Below are 26993 nucleotides of genomic sequence, written 5' to 3'. Positions count from 1 at the left end.
TTTGTATTGTTTTTGTATTGTTGTACACTGGAAGCTCCTGTCACCAAGACAAATTCCTTGTATGTGCAAGCATACTTGGCAATAAAGCTGATTCTGATTCTGATAAAGAAACAATATAATTATTATAAATAATAATAATAAATTATACATAATTTAAAAAATAAAATATTAACTGATATTATTATTATTATTATTATTATTATTATTACATATTATAAATTAAAGAATTTAAACAAATATAAAATACAATAATTTATGGTTTTTAAAAACCTTTCCTCCTAATCACTAGAGAGCAGCAGCGAGTCTGCCACCTAAAAAAACCTCATGAGTAGAGCGTCGTATCATAGAAATGAGGAACTTCAGTGTTTGAGTAGTGATCATGCGATCATGCGATCATGCGGCAGTATGTTTTAGTGTAGCGCGTCTTGTAATGAAGCTATTTTTAATTCACCGCAGGAAACATGTGTCTTTGTTAAGTGTTTATGGATGAGGAGATGTTGATGACCGGGGAGCGTCATGGTGATTATTAATTCACTGCTGAAACTGGTGCAGCGACAGACATACACCTGTCTGTCTCATCGCTATGGACTGTACCTGTGCTTTGGAGGACTCGTACTTATGATCGTGTCTGCCTTTCAATTTGGAGAGGTATGTACAATAAGTGGGGAGACATGGCTGATTCATTCGTCAGGAGTTGACTAACTTGATTAGACAATCACATTTAGACAATGCATGCATGCACTCTCTTATCTGTGCAAACTGTGTCAGTCACTGATTATTGATCAAAAGCTGATTGTGCAATGTGACCTGTAACATAGTAGTTTGAAATTAAACTTGCATTGTCACTATGGTGCATGAGATGTGTAATGATTCAAAGACGTTTAGTAATGTCTTGATGTATAAGGTCTGTTGATGTCTATCTGGGTCTGTGGTCTATTTGCAGGTAGTGGTAGAGTGGAGTCGTGATCAGTACCATGTATTATTTGATACCTACAGAGATAATGTTGCAGGAAAGTCATTTCAGACCAGGTGGGTAACACATAAGAGTACAGGTGCATCTCAATAAATTAGAATGTCGTGGAAAAGTTCATTTATTTCAGTAATTCAACTCAAATTCTGAAACTCGTGTATTAAATAAATTCAGTGCACACAGACTGAAGTAGTTTAAGTCTTTGGTTCTTTTAATTGTGATGATTTTGGCTCACATTTAACAAAAACCCACCAATTCACTATCTCAAAAAATTAGAATACATCATAAGACCAATAAAAAAAACATTTTTAGTGAATTGTTGGCCTTCTGGAAAGTATGTTCATTTACTGTATATGTACTCAATACTTGGTAGGGGCTCCTTTTGCTTTAATTACTGCCTCAATTTGGCGTGGCATGGAGGTGATCAGTTTGTGGCACTGCTGAGGTGGTATGGAAGCCCAGGTTTCTTTGACAGTGGCCTTCAGCTCATCTGCATTTTTTGGTCTCTTGTTTCTCATTTTCCTCTTGACAATACCCCATAGATTCTCTATGGGGTTCAGGTCTGGTGAGTTTGCTGGCTAGTCAAGCACACCAACACCATGGTCATTTAACCAACTTTTGGTGCTTTTGGCAGTGTGGGCAGGTGCCAAATCCTGCTGGAAAATGAAATCAGCATCTTTAAAAAGCTGGTCAGCAGAAGGAAGCATGAAGTGCTCCAAAATGTCTTGGTAAACGGGTGCAGTGACTTTGGTTTTCAAAAAACACAATGGACCAACACCAGCAGATGACATTGCACCCCAAATCATCACAGACTGTGGAAACTTAACACTGGACTTCAAGCAACTTGGGTTATGAGCTTCTCCACCCTTCCTCCAGACTCTAGGACCTTGGTTTCCAAATTAAATACAAAACTTGCTCTCATCTGAAAAGAGGACTTTGGACCACTGGGCAACAGTCCAGTTCTTCTCCTTAGCCCAGGTAAGACGCCTCTGACGTTGTCTGTGGTTCAGGAGTGGCTTAACAAGAGGAATACGACAACTGTAGCCAAATTCCTTGACATGTCTGTGTGTGGTGGCTCTTGATGCCTTGACCCCAGCCTCAGTCCATTCCTTGTGAAGTTCACCCAAATTCTTGAATCGATTTTGCTTGACAATCATAAGGCTGCGGTTCTCTCGGTTGGTTGTGCATCTTTTTCTTCCACACTTTTTCCTTCCACTCAACTTTCTGTTAACATGCTTGGATACAGCACTCTGTGAACATCCAGCTTCTTTGGCAATGAATGTTTGTGGCTTACCCTCCTTGTGGAGGGTGTCAATGATTGTCTTCTGGACAACTGTCAGATCAGCAGTCTTCCCCATGATTGTGTAGCCTAGTGAACCAAACTGAGAGACCATTTTGAAGGCTCAGGAAACCTTTGCAGGTGTTTTGAGTTGATTAGCTGATTGGCATGTCACCATATTCTAATTTTTTGAGATAGTGAATTGGTGGGTTTTTGTTAAATGTGAGCCAAAATCATCACAATTAAAAGAACCAAAGACTTAAACTACTTCAGTCTGTGTGCACTGAATGTATTTAATACACGAGTTTCACAATTTGAGTTGAATTACTGAAATAAATGAACTTTTCCACGACATTCTAATTTATTGAGATGCACCTGTAAATGAGGCTTTTGTAATGTCAACATGGCCAAATATTGCCCTTTATCACTCACTAATGCTGTTGACCTTAAAAAAAATGTGTTTTGAAATGCACGATTAAAAACAACAAATGCTGTTGGATTACCCAGACCTTCCTTGCTTCATATGCTTGTAATATTTCAGGCTTTGTCTGCCGATGCCCATCGATGTGGTTTACACTTGGGTAAATGGGACTGACACAGACCTGCTGAAGGATCTTCATGCCATGAGAAAGCATTTGGAAGAAGAGCAGAAGGCATTAAGGTACATCACTCCACCCACTAAACATACACACAGATAGTGGAGAAGAGACATCTATGTTTATCTCCATGGGAGGGGACATTACAAACATGATTAGCAACGATCAGTGTTGTCTGAATGTGTCGTTGTTCATTTAACCCTTTGATACTTTAGTCTATTAGAGCATAAAGGAAAAAAAACTGTATTTTGCTTCCAAACAAGAATAATATCATTCCCAATCTCTTTTTGGAGATATGTCTGGTATTATAAAAGACAGTATGAGATATTCCAAAGGTGCATCATCACTTTCATTAGCTAATTTACATAAATAAAATACAAATACAGTGTAGTGTAGTGGACATCATTCATAAAAGGGTGAATCAACATTAAATAAAAGCTAATTGATATTATGTATAGGTTCAGTCTATGAGATAATCTATGGTATTTAAATAATAAAAATAAAAAAAGTTCAGTGGAAGTGAATGGGGGGCCAATCCATAAACGTTAAATTACATACTGTTTCAAAAGCATAGCCATAAGACGTAAACATTATACGTGTTAATATGATTTTAGTGTGATAAAATCAGGGATTTAACAGCGTTATGGCATTCACAAGATTACAGGGTTTACCGCCATTACGTCGTCATGACAATGGAGGTGTATTATAGGATATAGCTTTACACAGATAAGGTATGTAGGTGATTTTATCACACTAAAGTCATATTAACATGTATATTGTTTATATCTTGTGGCTATACTTTTGAAACTTTTGTGAGTATTTTAACATTTATGGACTGGCCCCATTTACTTCTATGGTGCTTCACTGTAAAAGCATATTTTTAAATGAATGAGGGAAGCACGAGATTCCCAGTCGCCACCATGTCACAGATGTTGTATTACCACAGATACACGACGCAGTGAAAAAGCACATCATCAGCTTGTTGCATGACATAAAAGCAATTAGCTTTACTACTGACATTTGGAGTTGTAGTGTAATTCCAGTGTCTCTCATCAGCTTAACAGCACAATGGATAGATGCCGATTTCACTCTACAACAAATCATGCTCCATGCAAAGCAATTCCGAGGCTCGCACACGGGTCAAGCGATAGCGAGCGTATTTGAGGAAATGCTTGCGACTTGTGCAATTCCCAAAAGTTCTGTACATGTTGTGGTCTGTGACAATGCCAGAAACATGATAAAGGGGATGGAGGGGGCCGAAGTTCCTAGTCTTCCGTGTGTGGCACATACGCTGCAGCTGGCTGTCGCAGAAGGGCTGCTATCACAGCGCAGCATTGCGGAGGCTGTGGGAGTCGGGCGCAAAATAGTCGGCCACTTTAAACATTCAAACCTGGCATACTCTCGGTTACAGATATTCAGATACAGCTTGGTCAACCAATTAAAAGTCGTGCAGACTCGTTGGAACAGCACGTTCTACATGCTGCAGTCTCTGATTGAGCAGAAATGGGCCATTGGAGTATATGTGTCTGAAAAACGAGCTCCCTGCCACTTTAACAGCAAACCAGTGGAATCTTATGGAGAAGATGGTAAAAGTCTCGGCTCCCTTTGAAGAAATGACTCGTCAAGTGAGTTCTTCAGATGCTTTAGCCTCAGATGTAGTTCCTGCTGTCACTGTGCTACAGAGACTGTTATTGAAAGAAATGGATGAGGACGACGGAATCAAAACGATGAAGAGAACTTTGCTTGCTGCTTTGCAGAAGTGCTTCTTCAACGTGGAGCAAAACCTGTTTTACGGCATCGCAACTTTACTCAATCCAAGGTAATTGTTTAATCATTTTTGCTATTAAATTCAATTATTAATTTGATCATAATAATAAATAAATGAATAAAATATATAAAAAGATTAAATGTTGTGATCTATTACATTTAAATTTTAATACGCAAGATATTTTTTTTTCTTACTGCACAGAATGAATGCTTATTATATCATCATTGTTTTTTGTTCTAGGTATAAGGATCGATTCTTCTCCAACACAGACACTGTCAGGCAGGTCAAAGAAATGTTGGTACTGGAGCTGCAAAAAATGTCTGTTGGAGAGACAGCCACACCTGAGGAGCATGGAGAACCATCTGTCAAAAGGCCTCACAGTGACCAGCCAGGTACCAGTCTGGACAGTGTTTTTGAAGAAATTGCAGATGGATGTGCATCTACATCTAAGAGCACAGCTCCAACAGTCTCTGCCATACAGCTGGAAACATACCTTGGAGAGGCCACTGTGCATCGTTCAGACAAACCCTTCAAGTACTCGGCAGTTAATAATCTGCGATTTCCAGCTCTGGCTCAAATGGCACAAAAATATCTTTCAGCCCCATGCAGTAGTGTGGAAAGTGAAAGAATGTTCAGCTCAGTGTCACACATTCTGAATGAAAGCAGAAGCAGGCTCATAGCTGAACATGCAGAGATGCTTCTGTTCCTTAAAAAGAACCTGCCACTTACTTTTGAAAAATAATTCTAATTGACTGTCTTTAAGAATTTTCACCTGTACTGTACAAATGCTGTGAGGAACATCCTTAGCTTATATAGCTTAATTCTTCTGAACACTACTCCTACAGTTCTAGTGTTGCTCACTTGCTCACCATGATTAAACAGTACACTGTTGTATTTGACTGTACTAAACTCTTGGTTGTGATTACATTGTTACACAGTGTTATGTTATAAACATTTGTTCTGTGATATTTATTTGGAGCTCTTGGACAACTTTGTGACAGACAGATAAAAAAATGACGATGTTTTTATTTTATTTTTTTATTATGCCCTTGGTTTAGTAGTGGAGGTTATTGGACACTGAAATTTGATTGTGCTTTGACAACTTTGTGACAAGCAGATAAAAATGATTTATTTTTTCATAATGTATTTGAGTTACAGTTGTTCGTAATTATAAAGACGGTGTCCTAAAATCATTAGTCTCACTGTGTTGTACTTGGAAAACTGCCACATCATAAAAAAAAGTACAGGTATCGGTATCGGCGAGTACCAGAAAAAAAATATGGGTACTCGGTCTTTAAAAAATGGTATCGGTGCATCCCTAGTCAGGATCATTTTTTTGTGGTAATCAACATTATGCCACAATTGCTGTTGATTAAGCTTAACTTGTATTGAACCTGGGATATTCCTTTAATTCTGCCTAAAGAGTTTTATTCGTTGTTCTTTTAGGGAACGTCTGGGAAAGAATGCATCTGAAATGACTGAAGCTCCGAAAGGAAGGTGAGTGTATAAAATAAGTAGAAATTAGGCTAGAAATGAGTAGAAATTTCATTCTCAGCATGTTCATGTGTCTGCTCTGGGGTATGTTAAACACACTTAGTATTGTGTGGTTTGAAGGTTTCCTGTTTCTAAGCGAGAAGAGCCTCTTTCACAGCTAAATGTTTTTATGCCACCATCAATTTCCTGTGTAAAAGCGACTGCTGCTAACAGAATAGTTCACCCAAAAATTAAAATTCTCTCATTATTTACTCTCCCTCATGCTATCCAAAATGTATGACTTTTGTTCTTCTGTAGAACACAAAAGAAGATTTTTAGAAGAATATTTCAGCTCTGTAGGTCCATACAATGCAAGTGAATGGTGACCGGAACTTTGAAGATCCAAAAAGCATACAAAGGCATCATAAAAGTAATCCATACAACTCCAGTGGTTAAATCCATGTCTTCAGAAGTGATATGATAAGTGTGGGTGAGAAACAGATCAATATTTAAGTCTGTTTTTACTATAAATCTCCACATTCACATTCTTCCTCTTTTGTTTTTGGCGATTCACATTATTTGTGCCTGCTGGGCAGAAAGGAGAATTTATAGTAAAAAACGACTTAAATATTGATCTGTTTCTCACCCACACCTATCATATCGCTTCAGAAGACATGGATTAAACCACTTGAGTTGTATGGATTATTTTTATGCTGCCTTTATTTGTTTTTTTGAGATTCAAAGGTCTGGTCGCCATTCACTTGCATTGTATGGACCTACAGAACTGAAATATTCTTCTAAAAATCTTTGTGTTCAACAAAAGAAAGAAAGTCATACACATCTGGGATGGCATGAGGCTGAGTAAATGATGAGAGAATTTTCATTTTTGGGTGAACTATCCCTTTAATTCTCTCTGTTTTAAAGATCGGCTCTCGATCAGTACTTTAATTTAGTCTGTGTGTCCTGTGTTAGGCCAGAATGTCTGCTGTCGCACTGCATCATGGCTCCTGTGCTGGTTTTGGATCCTGCCCTCCCTGCCAACATCACATTGAAGGAGCTTCCAACTCTTTCAGCTGCTTTCTCCTTTACCAAACAACTCCTACAGGTGGCCAAACCCCTCCACCCCTCTACAAGCGTATCTGTCTTACTGTTCCACTCCCACAGTGAAGGTACAGTCATAACCTACAGACATATGCACACACACAAAAAATCTTGCATGCTGTTTCACTCACATTTAATGGACATGCATCAAACACTAAGCTCAGAAAATGTGAATAAATATTGGAGAAAGTCACTTTTCAAATAGTAATACCATGATACTTTCATATACATGAATAGTACTGAATTACTTCCATATTAATGTACCAGAACTTTAACGAATACCTTTATATCACTATGGTACATGTCCACCATGGCACATTTTTGTTACTGGCTACTTTATAATTCTAGGGCAGTTTAAATCCACATTACAATTTTTAATGTAACAATCAGGTGAATGTTTGAATGGCACAACCCTTGAAATACATTTAGACACTACATTATCCAGCTATAATCTTGGAATGTGACCACTGAATTAAGCATTTATTGTCCATTTGCAGAGACAAAACTGAGTGATCTAACGTTAGTCTTCATCTTTGTTCTTCTAGCTGAAAAGGCCCAGACAGATGCTGTGAAGGACTCCCTGACACACTCCATCAGCAGAGGTTACCTGGTGAGGAATATAACTGTATACCACCAGAACAAATGCTAGCATTGCCGTTTTGTTTCTTGACGCGTCATCTTCCAAGCAATGGACACTAGAAAGCTTTGTGGTCGGATGACAGAGAAAGCATGAGCCCAAAAACTGATGCCCCTTTTTCTGTTAATGGTCAAAGTCATTCCCAAAATAGGGAACTGTGCACTGTGGTGCCTGCTGTTTATTGTCTACTCATGACATTTTACAATGTCCTTTAAGATTCAGTTTTATTACAATCTGATCACCTTGTTAAATCTTGTTTTGATCTATAAACATATTAAAAACGCACAAACTTTACAACCGAGTTTCTCATGTGTACAGACCTTGTGAAACTTCCTTAGTCTAAACATGTGATTCTTTTTTTTTTTTTTTGGTTTTCCACAGACGACTGATAAAGAGGCACCTGGTCTGGTCCGCATGCACACTCTGGCCTACCTGAGCGGCTTCCCATCATCATTAAAGGAAACAGAACAGCTCAGGGTCAAACTACCAGCTGTGGTGACCGGTAAAATCAAACAGGTAAAAAAAAAACAAATTCAGTTAGTCGGCAATGCTCGAAATGACCACAAGGTGGCGCACTAGATTGTAAAATCCAGCATGAGTCATGTAGCGCAAGTAGTTCTCAACCTTTATGACCCCCCATTGTCAGAGAAAATATTCGAAGGTCCCCAGTGTAGGGTATTAGATATTCATATTATAAGATATATCTATTATAAGATATTTCCTCAGATATTTCTACTGAAATGATGACAAAGCTTGTTTTTTAATATAAGAACTTTTAGCATAAATAGATTAAAACAATTAATCATGATACATTTTATGATTCCAGAAATGTCTAGAACTGTATGTTCTTCATAAAAATCAATCTGTTAAAGGGAGTAAGTAATTCAGTAAGTTGAATTATAATAATTATATAAAAGTTATAATAATCTACCTTATTTTAAATAATTTTAAGAGATCTTGAGGCCACCCTGGAAGTGTGCTGAGGCCCCCTAGTGGGTCCCGACCCCCCTGGTTGAGAACCACTTATGTAGTGGATTTTTTTTTTTAACCTTTTTTTTTTTTTTTTCCATAAACACCCCAGACAGTATTGCAAAATGTGTCATATGACCCATTACTGGCTATCAGGGAGAATAACCACTTTTAGTACTAAGATTAGATCACATATCCATAGATTGATGAAATAATAATAATTGTTTTGTTGTATAAATTTCATATTTGTTAGGTTTATGTGTGGTCTCTGTCATCGGGTCATGTGATAAGAGCTTAGGGTATTACAGTGACACTCAAGTGCAGTGACTGTGGGGGTTAACACTACAACAACTGTTTGAAATGGCCCGGCGCCAGCATGCGCTTGGAAATGGCAACAGGGTTTAGATGACCTTCATCTCGATCTTTCCTCTATCTCTTATCACCCCACAGTTCTTTCTTTATTTCTTCTTTTTTTTCTTTTTCTTTATTTCTTTCTTTTCTTTTCCTTTCTTTTTTCTTTATTCCTTTTCATTTTTTCTCTTTCTTTTTTTCTGTCTTTTTTCTTTATTTTTGGTCTTATCTTTCTTTTTTCTTTTTCCTTTTCTTTTTCTGTCTTTGTCTTTCTTTTTTGTCCTTTTTCTATTTTCTTTCCTTATTCTTTTTTTTCTTTTTCTTTCTGTCTTTCTCTTTCAATTTTTCTTTTTCTTTTTTCTGTCTTTTTTCTTTATTTTTGGTCTTATCTTTTTTCTTTCTCTTTTTCTTTCTTTCCTTATTTCTTCTTTTTTCTTTTTCTTTTTCTTTTTTCTGTCTTTTTTCTTTATTTTTGGTCCTTTTTTCTTTTTTCTTTCTTTCTCTTTATCTTTTTTCTTTTTCTTTCTTTCTTTCCTTCTTTTTTTTCTTTCTGCCATTCTTTCTCTTTTTCATTTTCTACCTTTTTTCTCTCTTTCTTTCTTTTTCTTTGTTTCACTTACCCACTGTAACTCTGATGTTTTGATTTTTGTTTAACTTATAAGCACTCACTAGACAGCCTCTCTTTATTTTTTTTGTTTTTTCCCCTATTGTATTCCACAAGGTGGGTTGAAGAGTCCACTATAGGCTTATTCCTTCCAATAGTGTGTGTGTGTGTGTGTGTGTGTGTGAGAGAGAGAGAGAGATAGATCTTGATGTGGGTGACATAAGGTAATATATGAGAGGTTTAAGCTGAGGAGTGGAGAAAGAAAGAGAGAGAGAGAACTTAAGTGTTGAGTGATCATTTATATTTATAGTGTGTGTTAGCCTGTTCGTAATGTTGATGAAAGCTCTCCCTTGACCTTTGTCAAACGTACACTCAGTTACACAAGAAATACTGTCAGTTGTGAGTGTGTGCGCAAGGCTTGTGCACCATTTAGAATTAAATTAAGAATGCCTTTTAAATGTAGTTCCTGAATTTGATTCAAAATTTAATTGAAGTAGCAAAAAAATGCTGACTTGTGGTTTAGATGTGAATTAATTTGAAGTAGAATTAAAATATAATGAAATTGTAGTTTCTAATACTACATTTAGTAATTCGTTGTTCTGGATGAAAGACCCACACATTATCAGATAGGTAGGTGGGTTGGTTGGTTGGTTGGTTTATGGATAGATAGATAGCTGGATGCTGGTGTTCTTGGAAACACATTTTCAGTGTAACTGCTATTGATAGATAAACAGCGTTCAATTGACATTAACTGGAGGCACGGTAACAATGAAGGCCCTGTGCATGTAAATGGCATTGTGAGAAGTGATAAAAGTTGTTTTGGAGGAAACCTGATCCTACAAACAGATTCATCATCCCAGGAGCTTCTGCTGTGCTCTGGCAGACACAGGGCTGCTGAAATCCCTCTCGAACCTTCCAGAAAAAGGGGAAAGGAAGCAAAGAACAGCAGGAGAAATTGCGTAATTGAAAGAATGACAGTAGATCTACTCAATATTATCTTCTGCATGTATATAATATTAGTGGTATATTCATTCTTTCTTTTCTAGTAGGAATTTCTTTAAATAATAAAACTCTAGAAGAGGTTTGATATTAGCTTTCAGTGCATCTACACATAATTGCATACATCACACGCTCACATCTCTGGCAACCGGTATGAACGTTTTAACCTCTTAGTCAAACAGTAAGGTCATGGGGGAAGCCCTGTTTGTCAGAGTGACTGTGGCTGATCTTAGAACAATGAGCTTTGTGTCTGTCTAGGGTTGAGATACTCCCCTGTCAACCTTTTCACTCCCTTAAAGGAATAGTTCACCCAAAAATTAAAGTTCACACCCCATAATGTTGTGTGAAAGTCTAGTGTTTGTCCTTATTTAGACAGCTAAGTAAACATGTCTGTGTATGTATTTTTCTCAGTTGCAGCTTTACTCTGAGGCCAGCATCGCTCTGCTATACCTGAACACCGCTCAGGATTTCACTGATCTTACTCAGCAGGCCAAGAAGAACCTGACGCTGGACGGGAAAGAACTGACAGTCAGCCCAGCATATCTGTTCTGGGACCTGAGTGCAATCTCACAGGTACATGTTTCACTGCAGTATCACTATGACTTGGGTGTGTAAAAATGAATAAATGGAGTGAATGAATTTCAAATGCACAAATGAGTGCATAACTTGATAATAAATGATTATCCTCTCTTTCAGTCCAAGCAGGATGAGGATGTGTCTGCCAGTCGCTTTGAAGATAACGAGGAATTGCGCTATTCACTGCGATCTATCGAGAAACACGCACCCTGGGTGCGTCACATCTTTATTGTAACTAATGGGCAGATCCCGTCTTGGCTTAACCTGGATAATCCACGAGTTTCTGTGATTACCCACCAGGTGAGCTCTGCAAAGACTTTGATATTTGGCAATGACACAGTGACATAGTAACAATGTCTTTTTAGCATTTAAATGTAGTTTTTGGGATGGCTGTGAGAGTTCATATGAACATTGAAAAATATGTGAGCTCCAAAAGGGTGTGCTGGGATGCATTCTGATAGCAGCAGCACATATTAGAGTGTGTGTGTGTGTGTATATATATATATATATATATACACACACACACACACATCTTTGTAGTTTTAGAACATTACTGGGAAGATCTTATATGTCATTGTAATTTGTGCTTGCTGTCTCTCAGGACATTTTCCAGAACCAGTCTCACCTGCCTACGTTCAGTTCTCCAGCCATTGAGACCCATATTCATAGAATCCCAGGACTCTCACAAAAGTTCATCTACCTCAACGATGATGTCATGTTCGGCAAGGACGTTTGGCCTGATGACTTCTACAGTCACTCCAAAGGTCAAAAGGTTAGAAAGACTGCCACTGAATTAACTGAATATAAAAGCCATGTTTTAACCTTGTGGACCAGATGAAATAAATAATTATTTGTGTCCGATGAACACCTTGGATATATTCTGTTTTCACAGGTTTATCTCACCTGGCCTGTTCCAAACTGCGCCGAGGGCTGTCCAGGCTCCTGGATCAAAGATGGCTACTGTGACAAGGCCTGCAATAACTCAGCCTGTGACTGGGATGGAGGAGACTGTCAAGGTACTTCAAAATGTATATTTACATGTATACATTTGGCAGATGCTTTTATATGAAGCAGCTTCCAGTGCATTCAAAGTATTAATTGAATATGAAATGCTGAGATACGTATGACATACAGTTGTGCTCAAAAGTTTGCATACCTTGGCAGAAATTGTGAAATTTTGGCATTGATTTTGAAAATATGACTGATCATGCAAAAAAAAAAACCTCTCTTTTATTTAAGGGTAGTGATCATATGAAGCCATTTATTATCACATAGTTGTTTGGCTCCTTTTTAAATCATAATGATAACAGAAATCACCCAAATGGCCCTGATCAAAAGTTTACATACCCTTGAATGTTTGGCCTTGTTACAGACATATATATATATATAAATATACATGTATAAATAGTCAATGAGTTTGTTAGCTCTCACGTGGATGTACTGAGCAGGCTAGATACTGAGCCATGGGGAGCAGAAAGAGCTGTCAAAAGACCTGCGTAACAAGGTAATGGAACTTTATAAAGATGGAAAAGGATCTAAAAAGATATCCAAAGCCTTAAAAATACCAGTCAGTACTGTTCAATCACTTATTAAGAAGTGGAAAATTCGGGAATCTCTTGATACCAAGCCAAGGTCAGGTAGACCAAGAAAGATTTCGGCCACAACTGCCAGAAGAATTGTTCAGGATACAAAGAAAAACCCACAGGTAACCTCAGGAGAAATACAGGCTGCTCTGGAAAAAGACGGTGTGGTTGTTTCAAGGAGCACAATACGACGATACTTGAACAAAAATGAGCTGCATGGTCAAGTTGCCAGAAAGAAGCCTTTACTGCACCATTGCCACAAAAAAGCCCGGTTACAATATGCCCAACAACACCTTGACATGCCTCACAGCTTCTGGCACACTGTAATTTGGAGTGACGAGACCAAAAAAGAGCTTTATGGTCACAACCATGAGCGCTATGTTTGGAGAGGGGTCAACAAGGCCTATAGTGAAAAGAATACCATCCCCACTGTGAAGCGTGGTGGTGGCTCACTGATGTTTTGGGGGTGTGTGAGCTCTAAAGGCATGGGGAATCTTGTGAAAATTGATGGCAAGATGAATGCAGCATGTTATCAGAAAATACTGGCTGACAGTTTGCATTCTTCTGCACGAAAGCTGCGCATGGGACGCTCTTGGACTTTCCAGCACGACAATGACCCTAAGCACAAGGCTAAGTTGACCCTCCAGTGGTTACAGCCGAAAAAGGTGAAGGTTCTGGAGTGGGCATCACAGTCTCCTGTCCTTAATATCATCGAGCCACTCTGGGGAGATCTCAAACGTGCGGTTCATGCAAGATGACCAAAGACTTTGCATGACCTGGAGGCATTTTGCCAAGACGAATGGGCAGCTATACCACCTGCAAGAATTTGGGGCCTCATAGACAACTATTACAAAAGACTGCACGCTGTCATTGATGCTAAAGGGGGCAATACACAGTATTAAGAACAAAGGGTATGCAGACTTTTGAACAGGGGTCATTTCATTTTTTTCTTTGTTGCCATGTTTTGTTTTATGATTGTGCCATTCTGTTATAACCTACAGTTGAATATGAATCCCAAAAGAAATGTTTTGCCTGCTCACTCATGTTTTCTTTAAAAATGGTACATATATTACCAATTCTCCAAGGGTATGCAAACTTTTGCGCACAACTGTAATTAGGAGATGAAAGTTTGTGCTTGAGCTTCTTTTACAATCCTCTCGTCATTTCTGGTTTTCTGTTGCAGGTGCTGCAGGCAGCACTCGTTTTGGAGGAGGTATAGGTGGCGGTTCTGTGATTGGAGGCGGGCAACCTTGGCAGTTGCCAGGTGGTCTAGGAGGGCTGGGGGGTGTGTCCTTCTGTAACCAGGGTTGCGCTAACTCTTGGTTGGCCGATAAGTTTTGTGACCAAGCGTGCAACGTCCTGGCCTGTGGGTTCGATGTGGGTGACTGTGGACAAGGTGAGAGTGTTTTTTGTATTTTTTTTATTACCAGCTTCCCATGATCATGGAAAACCTGGAAATAACAGGGAGTTTTACAATTGTGATTCTCAGGCCTGAGAATGTCATGCAAATTAATAAAACCTTTAAAAAGTCATATAAGTTTTTATAGTGAATATAATTTTATTGGCTAGAAATTGGTCTTTGTAAGTGTAAGCTCTATAAAATGATTTTTTAAAAATCCCTATCCAGTAATCACGAAAAATCTGAAAAGTTATGATAATTCTGTGGTCAAAACCCTGTAATTACTTGCCTATGGATTTTTACCAAGTCTACCGATGTTTGATTGGAATTAAATTATTTTGTATATGTTTCTTTGTGCTTTCCTCAGATAATTTCAACCAGCTCCACCGTGTCATTCTCCGGAGAAACCAGGCACAATACATCCTGCCTCAGGGAGAACTCCGGCCATACTTTAGCTTCTCAGGCATAGCTAACCGTGTGTCAGAGGCTCAGGTCGGTGATAACCCAGTGGTCCGTCACACTTCTGTCGCCAACAAATGGAAGACCATCCACCTACTGCTGCTGCCTGGACACAATGCCACCCAGATCCAATACAACATCACTTTTCAGGACACTGACAGCCACGACTTCACCATGATCTTCTCTGTTGCTGTAGATACCCGAGAACTCTCCAAGTCTAATGTGTCCGACCCAGTTCTGGAGAAGAATGAGCATGAACCCAAACCAACTGTGGTGACCCCAGAACCAGAGGTCGACTTTGAAGATGTTGCCAAAGAAAAACGCGGCCCTAGAGTTAGAGAAAAGACCCTTGGCGAGATAGAGACTGTGCAGGTACCTGCGTTAAATGAATCTCTTTTGCCAGAGGAAGTGAAGGTTGAGTTAAAGAAACTAAATGAGAAGCTAATATTGGGTGATATCACCATTAAAGGCTATAATTTGACCAAAGCTCTGTTGTTGGAGCCCTACAAGGACAAAGCTCAGTTTTCACTAAACAACAAAGACCCTGTAGAGAGGCAGGACCAGAGCAACGAAGCGAAACATTCAGAGGAACAAAACACAGACAAGAAACTTCCTTTATTCAATACACAGCAGGAAGAGAAGACAGCAAGGGTGAAAAGATCACATGAAGACCCAGGAGCAGAGGAACATGACCAAATTAAAGTCTCGCCATCTCTTGTTCCAGTCCAGATTGATGGGGTAACTCCCAAAGCTCAATCCCGAATGGCTGGCATGGAGAAACCTCATGCATCTAAGCTCCTCAGCACTCTGGTGGGGAACATGTCCAAAGAGAGCGGTCTAGAAAATGAAGCCCACATCCGAGGGTGGCCCATGAGCCGTAAACTCCAGCACTACACCAGCTCAGACCGTGGCTTCCTTCCATGGGAGAGGATGAAGTTCTTTCAGGATCTTTTGGAGGTGAGATGCGAATAATAGCGGTGTAGGTTACAGTCGCCAATATGAATGTAGTTTGTCCCATTTATTTTTATACGAGTGGCCCACCTCCTCCTAATATGTGTGTCTCTGTATGTGTTGCCTTTGTGCTTTTATAGGAAGAGGAGCGTCTGGAGAGAGAGCTTCAGTATACAGCTGACAGTGCCATGACTGGCAGGAGGTTGCAGGACACTTTCGCAGACTCACTCCGCTATGTCAACAGACTCTTGAATGCCCAATTCGGCTTCACCTCTCGCAAAGTGCCTGCTCACATGCCTCACATGATTGACAGGCTCATCATGCAGGAGCTGCAGGACACGTAAGAGGCACAACACACGCTCCTGAGCACTGACAATACATTTATCAAAGATATGCCATTCAACGGATGCACCAAATGACTTTAGGAAATGGTTCTGGTCCTGCTTGCTGGTTGATCAATGTAGCGTTGTGTTTCAGGATTGCTATAATACACATTATAGTAAAGGCTATTTCACAGCAGCTATCGACTACCGTTCTGTTGTTTATTTGTCAGGACTATATCTAATATCTTTTCTGTTCTTTTCTGTTCTTCGTTATCTATCCATCGTCTGTGTCCATTCATCCATCTATCCATCCATCCATCCATCCGTCCATCCACCCATCTTCTCTCTGTCCATCCATCCATCGTCTGTGTCCATCCATCCATCTATCATCCATCCATTGTCTGTCCATCCATCCATCCACCCATCTTCTGTCCATCCATCCATCTGTTCATCCATCTGTCCATCCATCTGTCCATCCGTCCGTCTGTCCATCCATCAGTTTCCCTCAGGAGTTTGATAAGACCTCCTCTCATTGCGTACGTCACTCTGAAGACATGCAGTTCGCCTTCTCTTATTTCTATTTCCTGATGAGTGCAGTGCAGCAGCTCAATATATCGGAAGTGTTTGATGAAATCGACACGGATCACTCCGGCGTACTGTCTGACCGTGAGATCCGCACATTGGCCACACGCATACATGAACTCCCCTTAAGTCTTCAGGTATGCACCACCCTTTTACCACAGTGTGAAGAGAATGACATGATTTAGCCAAGCCTTGATGACTGTCAGTTTTTTGTGTGTAAACATCAATAGGTGATTCCACAGGCAGAAAGTAAGAAAGGGCTCATATTACATTATAAAATGCCATTGAACACTATACATTCAGGCTTCTTAATTGAATCAATTTACAATAAAGTTCAGTAAAATACATATACAACATAAAAACATAAGAAGTGTTTTGTTAGCAGCACAACACATATGTGCAACACAATACATTAATATGTTAAATAGTTTCGTGTCTCCATGTTAATTTTTTTTACTGATGTTTTGAGGAGATTAAATCTTTTCTCTGTTACTATAAACAGGATTTGACCAGTCTGGAGCAGATGCTCATAAACTGTTCGAAGACTCTTCCGTTCAACCTCACACAAATCCACTCTGTCAGCCCCACCCAGGAGGCCTATTATGATCCCAGCATGGTGAGAACCACCTTCTTTAGACTTAATAATATTTCAAAAAATACCAGGGTACCACTTTACAATAAAGTTCTTCAAGTGAATGTTAATGTATTCAGTATCATGAACTAACACAATAATTTTGAACAATATGACATTTGATCATTTTTACAGCATTTATTTATCTTGATTAGTGTTAATTTTTAAATATACTATTGTTCGTTGTTAGTTCATAATGAATGTAAACGTATACAATTTCTAATGTTAAAAATGTATTAGTTCACAGGAGGTTAAAATCAACAAATCTAATGCCTGAATGATGCTTATTATTAAAACGTATTGTTCATTATTAGTTGATTCAACTATTGCTTTAGCTAGTTTTAACATATACAACCTTATTGTAAAGTGTTACTGATACCAGTTTAATATCACAGACTGAAGCTCACAATATCAGATTTAACAGTGATCCTTTGGAGACCATTATACAGTTGAAGACAGAAGTTTACATACACTTAGGTTGAAGTCATTAAAACTAATTTCTTAACTACTCCACAGATTTAATATTAGAAAACTATAGTTTTGGCAAGTCGTTTAGGATATCTACTTTGTGCATGACATGAGTAATTTTTCCAACAATTGTTTACAGACAGATTGTTTCACTTTTAATTGAATATATCACAGTTCCAGTGGGTCAGAAGTTTACATGCACTAAGTTAACCGTGCCTTTTAAGCAGCTTGAAAAATTCCAGAAAATGATGTCAAGCCTTTAGACAATTAGCCAATTAGTTTCTGATAGGAGGTGTACTGAATTGAAGTCAAAAGAAATCAGCCAAGACCTCAGAAAAAAAATTGTGGACCTCCACAAGTCTAGTTCATCCTTGGGAACAATTTCCAAACACCTGAAGGTACCACGTTCATCTGTACAAACAACAGTAGTCAAGTATAAACACCATGGGACCACGCAGCCATCATACCACTCAGGAAGCATTCTGAACATAGTTTGGTGCGAAAAGTGCAAACAAATCCCAGAACAACAGCAAAGGACCTTGTAAAGATGCTGGAGAAAACAGGTAGACAAGTATCTATATCCACAGTAAAACGTGTCCTATATCGACATAACCTGAAAGGCTGCTCAGCAAGGATGAAGCCACTGCTCAAAAACCGCCATAAAAAAGCCAGACAGTTTGCAAGTGCACATGGGGACAAAGATCTTTCTTTTTGGAGAAATGTCCTCTGGTCTAATGATACAAAAATGTAACTGTTTGGCCATAATGACCATCGTTATGTTTAGAGGAAAAGGGTGAGGTTTGCAAGCCGAAGAACATCATCCCAGCTGTGAAGCATGAGGGTGACAGCATCATGTTTGGGGGGTACTTTGCTGTAGGAGGGACTGGTGCACTTCACAAAATAGATGGCATCATGAGGAAGGAAAATGATGTGGATATATTGATGCAACATCTCAAGACATCAGCAAGGAAGTTAAAGCTTCCAAATGGACAATGACCCCAAGCACACCTCCAAAGTTGTGGCAAAATGACTGAAGGACAACAAAGTCAAGGTATCGGAGTGGCCATCACAAAGCCCTGACCTCAATCTGATATAAAATTTATGGGTAGAACTGAAAAATCATGTGCGAGCAAGGAGGCCTACAAACTTGACTCAGTTACACCAGTTCTGTCTGGAGGAATGGGCCAAAATTCCAGCAACTTATTGTGAGAAGCTTGTGGAAGGCTACCCAAAATGTTTGACCCAAGTAAAACAATTTAAAGGCAATGCTACCAAATACTAACAAAGTGTATGTAAACTTCTGACCCACTGGGAATGTGATGAAAGAAATAAAAGCTGAAATAAATAATTCTCTCTACTATTATTCTGACATTTCACATTCTTAAAATAAAGTAGTGATCCTAACTGACCTAAGACGGGGAATGTTTTCTACGATTAAATGTCAGGAATTGTGAAAAATTGAGTGTTTGGCTAAGGTGTAAACTTCTGACTTCAACTGTATCATGCATAGTTTTTGGCTATTAAAATGATTTGTATTTGGAAAATGTATAATATTATCAGTTTTTGTATCTGTGAATTTGCTGGTACTGTTAAGGGTATAGTTCTCCCAAAAATGAAAATTCTTATCATATACTCATCCTCATGCCATCCCAAATGTGTATGACTTTCTTTCTTCTGCAGAACACAAATTAAGATTTTTAGAAGAATATTTCAGCTCTGTAGGTCCATACAATGCAATTGAAAGGCGACCAAGATTTTGAAGCTCCAAAAAGCACATATATGCAGCATAAAATACTCCAGACGACTCCAGTGGTTTAATCCATGTCTTCTAAAGGGATACAATAGGTTTTGGATGAGAATAAACTAAAATGTAACTCCTTTTTCACAGTAAAGCTTGACATCCTCTTGACCTCCTAGTGTCATCTAGCGCTCTGCGCATGCATCAAGCACTAGGAAGTGTAATCGAGCTTGAAATCCTGATTGTGCCTAGAGACTACAAAGGCAAGGTGTACAGTGAAAAAGGAGTTTTATTTTGGTCTGTTCTCACCCAAAACCAGTTGAATTTCTTTTGAAGATATGGATTTAACCACTGGAGTCCTATGGATTAATTTTATTCTGCCTTTTTATGTGCTTTTTAGAGCTTTAAAGTTCTGGTCACCATTCACTTGTATTGTATGGACCTACAGAGCTGAAATATTCTTCTAAAACTCTTTGTTTGTGTTCTGCAGAAGAAAGTCATACACATCAGGGATAGCATGAGGGTGAGAAAATGATAAGAGAATTTTTCATTTTCATTCACACTAAATCTGTGTTTTGATCTATTTGCAGCCACCAGTCACAAAAGGTCTAGTCATCCACTGCAAACCCATCACAGAGAGGATACACAAAGCATTCAGGGACCAGAATAAATACAAGTAGGCTTTTCATGACCTGCCCAAAAAACCATACACACTTCAGCTGTACCACTTCAGTGTCTTTTAAGAGACTGGATTAGTGATGCATCCTGTTGTTCTTTTTCAGGTTTGAAATAATGGGGGAGGAGGAGATCGCATTTAAGATGATACGGACCAACGTTTCGCATGTAGTGGGACAGCTGGATGACATTAGGAAGAACCCGAGGTATATGCATGGTCCTATCACAGATTTGTAAGGGATAATGTACAGTCAGCCAGTTGTTACTGCAAAATAAACCCAGATGTGAAGCATACTATACTTCTACTAACCAAGTAAATAAGTAAATGGACATGAAATATTGGTTTGCGTTGAAATTGATATTATGTGAGAAGAAAGAAATCGTTGGACATCTGATTGCATCTGAGTTCTGGTGGTGTTTATTTAGCAAAAATGACTGTCTGACTGCTCATTATCCAGCTTATTACAAGACTACTTGCCAAATAAATAAATAAATATGAGTTAAAATGATTTTATTTGTTACTTTTAGAGATTGTAGAGTTATACGATAAGTAGGAAAGATGACTCGCAATACCTGATATGACTTAACTGGTCTGATATGCGGTCTGACCGCTAGATAGCGCCATTGACCAATCAGAATAGAGTATTCAAGAGAGCCTTGTAATAATGGTGTTTTATGAAAGACATTTTTTCAGAACATTTTTATTGTTTTCAATTCCAAAAAAAAGACATAAAATAAAGAACCTAAAATATCACACAAGAACACTGCCTGCACCCAAATGAGACCACATACAATGAAAACAAAAATAAAGAGCACAAAACTTCAACTCATTAGAACCGTTAGTAAATCTGTTACTCTGACCAGTTCAGATGTACAAGACCTTGTTCACAAAACTTTGTTTATCTATTTGTATTGTGGTTTAGGTCAGTTCAGATATGGTGTAGTGGAATTTGGCATTCAAATTTAACCGTATGATTTGAATTTCCCTCATCGCACCGGGCGTGATATGATAGAGCATCAAGCAATGAATACAAGTCTTCTCCTAACCAGCTGAGACCATCAACAGTGTTGTCCATCAAGACATTTTGATGGTCACTTGGTGTTTATTTTTGACATTATATTTGATGTGTGTTTGCTCCGCCCATAGTGACATCTCATTGGCCCAGCATCCTGCTCAACATAGTTGTAATTTAAACATTAGATATGTTCTGATTGGCAGTGATTTTGTTGCTTCATTCTGCATTTTGCATTCAATTACTTGACACTCGAATTTGACCTGTCGTGCCTAGTTAAGACAAGTTGTTAGAATAAAAATAGAATTATATGCATTTTACATGTGCATTCCAATTCTCTTTCAATGTACTGTCATACCACTGCTTACTTTCATTTGAAGATAAGGTTTAGTGACAAAACTTTTTTTTTTTATCTATAGGAAGTTTATCTGCTTGAATGACAACATTGACCACAGCCATAAGGATGCCAGCACAGTTAAAGCTGTACTGAGGGACTTCTACGAGTCCATGTTCCCACTGGCCTCTCAGTTTGAGCTTCCCAGAGAGTACAGAAACAGATTCCTCCACATGTCAGAGCTGCAGGAATGGTAAGAATTCAGTCACAAGTGTTATGTTTATAAAGTGAAACAAAACTTTGAAGAACATGAAGAAATGCATCAGATATATTGTTCAAGTTGCACAGTCCAGCTAGACTGTGTTTGTAAAAGTGAAAAAAAAAAAAGCTCCGCATTTGACGAAGGCGTTAAGCACCTACAAACAAGTCAAACCGGTGTGTACAGGTTTCATTATCAGACAGATCAGGTCTGACCAGATCTGATATGAATAGTTTTGTGAAACTCTCAGTAGGTAGAGCTTCTAACAGATTAATGTGAAACTGAAACATGCACTTTATCTGGAACGTTTTATGATTTAGTGCTATGAATTATTAAAAAAAAAAAAAATGATAAAAGTGTAATAATGTCTTCTGACTTGTACGTTTATTCTGTAAGAAGTAATTTTCCGTATTTTTTTTTTCTGAGCAATATCTAAGCTGTTCTTGCATTCAAAAACATTTAGATGGAGAGGACTGAATAGAATGCAGGTGAGATTTTTTTCCAAGTAGTTTCCACCTACTTTTAACTTGACACGCCATCTTATAAGCCCAGTGCAAAAACAGCAATGCAGCAGTCAAAAAGTCCATTGAACACATTTATATTGACCAACAGCTAAAAAGTCTGTGCATGTGTGTTTGCTTAATTATGGTCGTTTGATTGTACTCGAGTGCTTTATAGCCTGTTTCTTTTGCTCTACTTGTGTGAATGATAGTAAACAGTCCTTCCTGTCATCACAGTGTAAGATGGGTGATAGCTGTCAGCACTAGCTGGAATTCTGGGAATCGGGGGAGGTGATGGAGAAACAGTTTGTGTGTCACTCCTTTGGAGGGCTACAGGCTGGAAATTATGACTAGTACATTCACCATTCATGCTCAAACAGCGAGAGCAGCTCTCTGTAACACCCAGATGCCCCATAAAGCCCCAGATAAGCCATGTGACCTGCCTGCCTGCCTGCCTGCCTGACTGCCTGGGCAGGGTGTTATTTTTGGGCACTGCCAGGCTCGAAGTACCCCTTTGGCTCGGTTTAAGATCTCTGTGTCTATGCAGATTGCCTCATATATATATATATATATATATATATATATATATATATATATATATATATATATATATACACACACACACACACACACACAATGGTGACAAAAGGGTAACTGGTTGTTTTCTTCAGCGCGGATGATGTCACCTTGTCACGCTCTCACCTCGGACAGGCTGCTGGGTGACATCAGATCTGAGCATATGCCAGTAGGCAAGGAACCCACTTTGAAGTGTCAATCATCTTGATAAATAATTTGTGTTTGATAAGGGTTGGCGCTTAACTCTGCAGGAATGTGGCCCTCCAGGACCGGTTTACATAATTTAAATAACATATCTAATAGTGGTCTCAACAAAAACATAGGATTTGTGCCTCTAATGCATTAATGGGTCACCAATTTTTACTCCATTCGTGGAAAGTGCTATTTGTTGTGTTATACCTTTTGAAGGGCTTTACAATATCCTTCCCTTTTTGGGCTTTCACAGGCGAATATACAGGGACAAACTGAAGTTCTGGACCCACTGTGTGCTTGTGACGTTGGTCGCCTTCACTGTCATGTCTTTCTTTGCTGAGCAGGTCAGTACGGTTCAGCTTACTCTTCCATTGTCCACTTTCTTACACACACACACACACACACACACACACACACACACACACACACACTATCCAGAATCCAGTCAGCTGAGTCTGTGCAGCCTTAAATCCCATATCAGTTCCACAAGTAACTAACACATAGAAATTTACCCAGTTGCCTACTGTGTTAAGGCGTTCTTTTAAGGAAATGCTTCATATGATATCATGCCTATGATTGATTGACATTTCTCGGCCTCAACTCTGTGGCATGCAGAAAATAGTTGCAGTATTAGTTGCTGTACCGTCTGTTCTTGGGAAGAGGACTCCGGTTTCTGTCGTTCTGATCCTAGGAGAGATTAATGGACACAGTGACCTTTTAAGGGAGCGGTATGTCTTCATCTGTCCAAAGTGACACAACAGGAATCTGGACACTCACTGTGAATCTAAAGATGGAGGTGATGCATTATCAGTAGATACTCCCTCCTGTGTACACAGTATATGTAAAGGCATGTTGTGTTTATTGTTCAGCGGCAGTCATTATTTTTAACGGAGTAGCACATTAACAGGCCTAATTACAAGACTTCACAACAGCTTTACAGTCTACCGCCGCATCTTACTGCCCTTTTCCTTGTTTTCTTGATGCATGGCTACCTTCAAGCCATTTTGCGCGCCACCTTTCCGCATTGGGGGCATATCAATGGGTAATTCACCCAAAAATTACAATTCTTTTTACTAACTCTCATTTTATGTACACAATCTACACAAAATACTTAATCTTAACACATTAAATGCTTTGAGACATCTTGTCTGGACGGACACTTCTAGGGAGAGTAGCCACAGTACTAAATCGACTCCATTTATAGAAATTTGTCTAATTGTGAACGGATGAATATCTAAGCTCTTTGAGATACCTTTGTAATCCTTTCCAGCTTTATGCAAAGCAACAGTTCTTAATCGTAGTTCTTCTGAGATCTCTTTTGTGCGAGGCAAGGTCCACGTCAGCGGATGCTTCTTGTGAATAGCAAACTCAAAATGTTTGAGTGCTTTTTATAAGTCAAAGTAGTTCTAACCCACACCTCCAATCTCGTTTCATTAATTGGATGCCAGGTTTGCCAACTCCTGACTCTAATTAGCTTTTTTTTTTATCATCATTAGCCAAGGGGTTCACATACTTTTTCCAAACTACACTGTAAGTGTTTGGATAATATATTCAGTATGTACAAGAACAGTACAATAATATGTGTGTCATTAGTTAAAACAGATTGTGTTGTTCAGATGATCAAACCAGATTTTTAGACAAATTTAAATATTAATGCAGGTAATTCCAAAGCGTTCACATACTTTTTCTTGCCACTGTAAATATTGTGGCTATTATTATTATTTCTGTATTGTGCATTTGAATTCACTGAGTCAAAGTGTGTTGCTGATTAATTATAAATCAACCATCAGTTTTTCCATTTCAGCATTTTCATGCTTTACGCTGATGGTTTTAATTTGGTCAATAATTGGCCGATAAATATCGGCAGCTGATAAATCAGTGCATCCCTACACGCAAGTACAAACTTCCCACGAGGACTTGAATGCACATAAGCGACACACAACAGAAAGTGAAACAAAATGATCATCTAAAAAAAAAAAAAAAAATGTATGAACTATTGTTTCTTTACTTTCCTTCTCTATTTTTACTATCATGTGTCAGTCTTTTTTCTAAATGTACCATGTGTCCATCACAAGTTCTTAACAGCTTTGGTTGACACTCCTTCCTTCCTCTTCCTCTTTCTTCTGTCCCTCAGATGATCATGTTGAAACGCCGGCTTTTTCCCAGACGCAGGGTCAGCAAAGATGTGAACCCTGAGCGGGTGTGAGCTTTATGGCTACTCCATATTCTCCTCACTGAACCCTGTCTCTCTCACTCAGAGGGCATGAATCAGATGGTGTGTGAGGAGAAAATCACATACTCTGAACCAGAGACCCACTCCTCAAATGCTTGTTGATGCAAAATGGCATTTGCGAGACCATTTGGATGTGACTGGGCCATAGTTCCTGGAGAAACTTCATAGTACAGGACTTGTAAGCCTCCTCCACTGAGGGGCATTTGTGAGATACTGCAGCCCATGAGGCAAAGCCTGCGATCACACTCTAGGTTTTGTATTGACTGTGAACTGCACTCAATGGCCGATATTTGTTTTGCCAGTAATAGCTTGTGATGCGCAACACGCCATATGACCTTAAGTGTTTGAATTGTATTAATTAAAATAGTATTTTAAATGATAAAAGGGAGTTCAAGGGTAAAGGTACTACCCATAGAAAGGTTAATCTCTGGTTCTGTCCATTCAGTGCCTTTCTTTACCACATGAATGAAGCCAGTGAACTTTGATGCACCACTGAAATTCTCTTGTCTTGTGCTTTGCACGTTTGCATCTGTTTTGAAGGGATAGTTCACACAAAAATGAACATTTTGTCATAATTTACTCACCTTCATGTCATTCCAAACCCTTATGAGTCTGATTATATATAAAATCATACTGGTTTGGAACAACACGAGGATGAGTAAATGACGCAAGTATTTATATTACTGGATGAACGAACCCTTTTATCAGCCTGTCTCTCTTTCTCTCTTTGTATTTGCAAAGTGGCACAAAATCTCATGAAACTAAATTGCAGTTCTGAAATTAGGAATATTTTGCCGTTAATTCACGTATATAAGTATAATCAATAAGGAACTATTTCCCTCTCTCTATTTTAAATGCACGTCAGTCATGATCAGAAATTTTGGTTGGAAGTCTTTCACATGCTTGTCTCTTAGTGAGACATTAAATACTGACATTGTCTGAAATTCAGATGCCACATCCTGTGGCCCTGTTGTGTATTAACTCTTCACCTAGTATTTCAAATCTTTTTTTCTTCCTCACTGACGTAGCTACTACTGACCTATCCACGTGATACAGTATATACGTGCCTGACTAATCAGACTTGAGTGTATAGACGATGTTGAATGATAATGCTGATCTAGGATGAATTGTTTTCTTTTATTTATTAGGTTATGAAAAATATGATTCATCTCCTTTGTGTTTTATTTTGAAAATGTTTGTTCCTAAGATTCTGAATCCTAAAATTGTTATTGTATTTCTCTGAATTCTACTGACAGCTGATAAGTTTTGCCAGTTGGAAATTCAACCAGCAAGGTGCCATGTTATTTTTTTAATTGCTCGAGGACAAAAACCCAGTTTGATAATGAACTTGTACACTTAACACAATCTAAATGAGAATATAATGAAATGGCCTAAACTGTTAATTAAAAAGAGTGACTTTAAAATGTGTTTTTCAAAGTCATGACTGCTTTGATATGCCTTAACAGATGGTAAAAACAAAATTAACTCTGGTTGGTCACTTCCTAAGTGGGCAGTTCTGGGTCAGAATAAGCTCCAACATGGACCTAACTTTGTCATAGTCTGGCTGACAAATAATATGTCAAGCAAATCTAGTGGATCTGTATTTTAGATACAGTTGTGCTCAAAAGTTTGCATACCCTGGCAGAAATTGTGAAATTTTGGCATTGATTTTGAAAAAAAGACTGATCATGCAAAAAAACTGTCTTTTATTTATGGATCGTGATCATATGTAGCCATTTATCATCACATAGTTG

General features: G+C 38.6%; 1 protein-coding gene across 1 annotated transcript; it reads left to right on the top strand.

Annotated features, from left to right (window-relative positions):
• The first annotated feature begins 349 nt into the window (after positions 1–349).
• On the top strand, positions 350–26667 carry gnptab (N-acetylglucosamine-1-phosphate transferase subunits alpha and beta). Its single transcript, XM_051687928.1, has 21 exons — positions 350–648; positions 944–1029; positions 2791–2910; positions 6060–6110; positions 7059–7255; positions 7733–7797; positions 8206–8340; positions 11159–11320; positions 11444–11623; positions 11925–12095; positions 12216–12339; positions 14090–14302; positions 14673–15721; positions 15856–16055; positions 16538–16757; positions 17123–17236; positions 20048–20133; positions 20240–20338; positions 21565–21732; positions 23260–23350; positions 25141–26667. Exons 1-21 carry the CDS (start codon positions 517–519, stop codon positions 25210–25212), a joined length of 3735 nt encoding a protein of 1244 aa, XP_051543888.1. The 5' UTR covers positions 350–516; the 3' UTR covers positions 25213–26667.
• Positions 26668–26993: the final 326 nt, after the last annotated feature.

This window comes from Myxocyprinus asiaticus, chromosome 45, assembly GCF_019703515.2.
Source record: "Myxocyprinus asiaticus isolate MX2 ecotype Aquarium Trade chromosome 45, UBuf_Myxa_2, whole genome shotgun sequence".
Taxonomy (NCBI): domain Eukaryota; kingdom Metazoa; phylum Chordata; class Actinopteri; order Cypriniformes; family Catostomidae; genus Myxocyprinus; species Myxocyprinus asiaticus.
This window is presented reverse-complemented; position numbering and strand designations above follow the sequence as displayed.

Excerpts from the sequence above, each read along its gene's own strand:
- gnptab (XM_051687928.1), top strand. The coding sequence starts at position 517 with ATGGTGATTATTAATTCACTGCTGAAACTGGTGCAGCGACAGACATAC. Across the intron at positions 14,303-14,672 it reads TGTGGGTGACTGTGGACAAG|ATAATTTCAACCAGCTCCAC; the intron begins GTGAGAGTGTTT and ends TGCTTTCCTCAG. Across the intron at positions 23,351-25,140 it reads TGTCTTTCTTTGCTGAGCAG|ATGATCATGTTGAAACGCCG; the intron begins GTCAGTACGGTT and ends TCTGTCCCTCAG.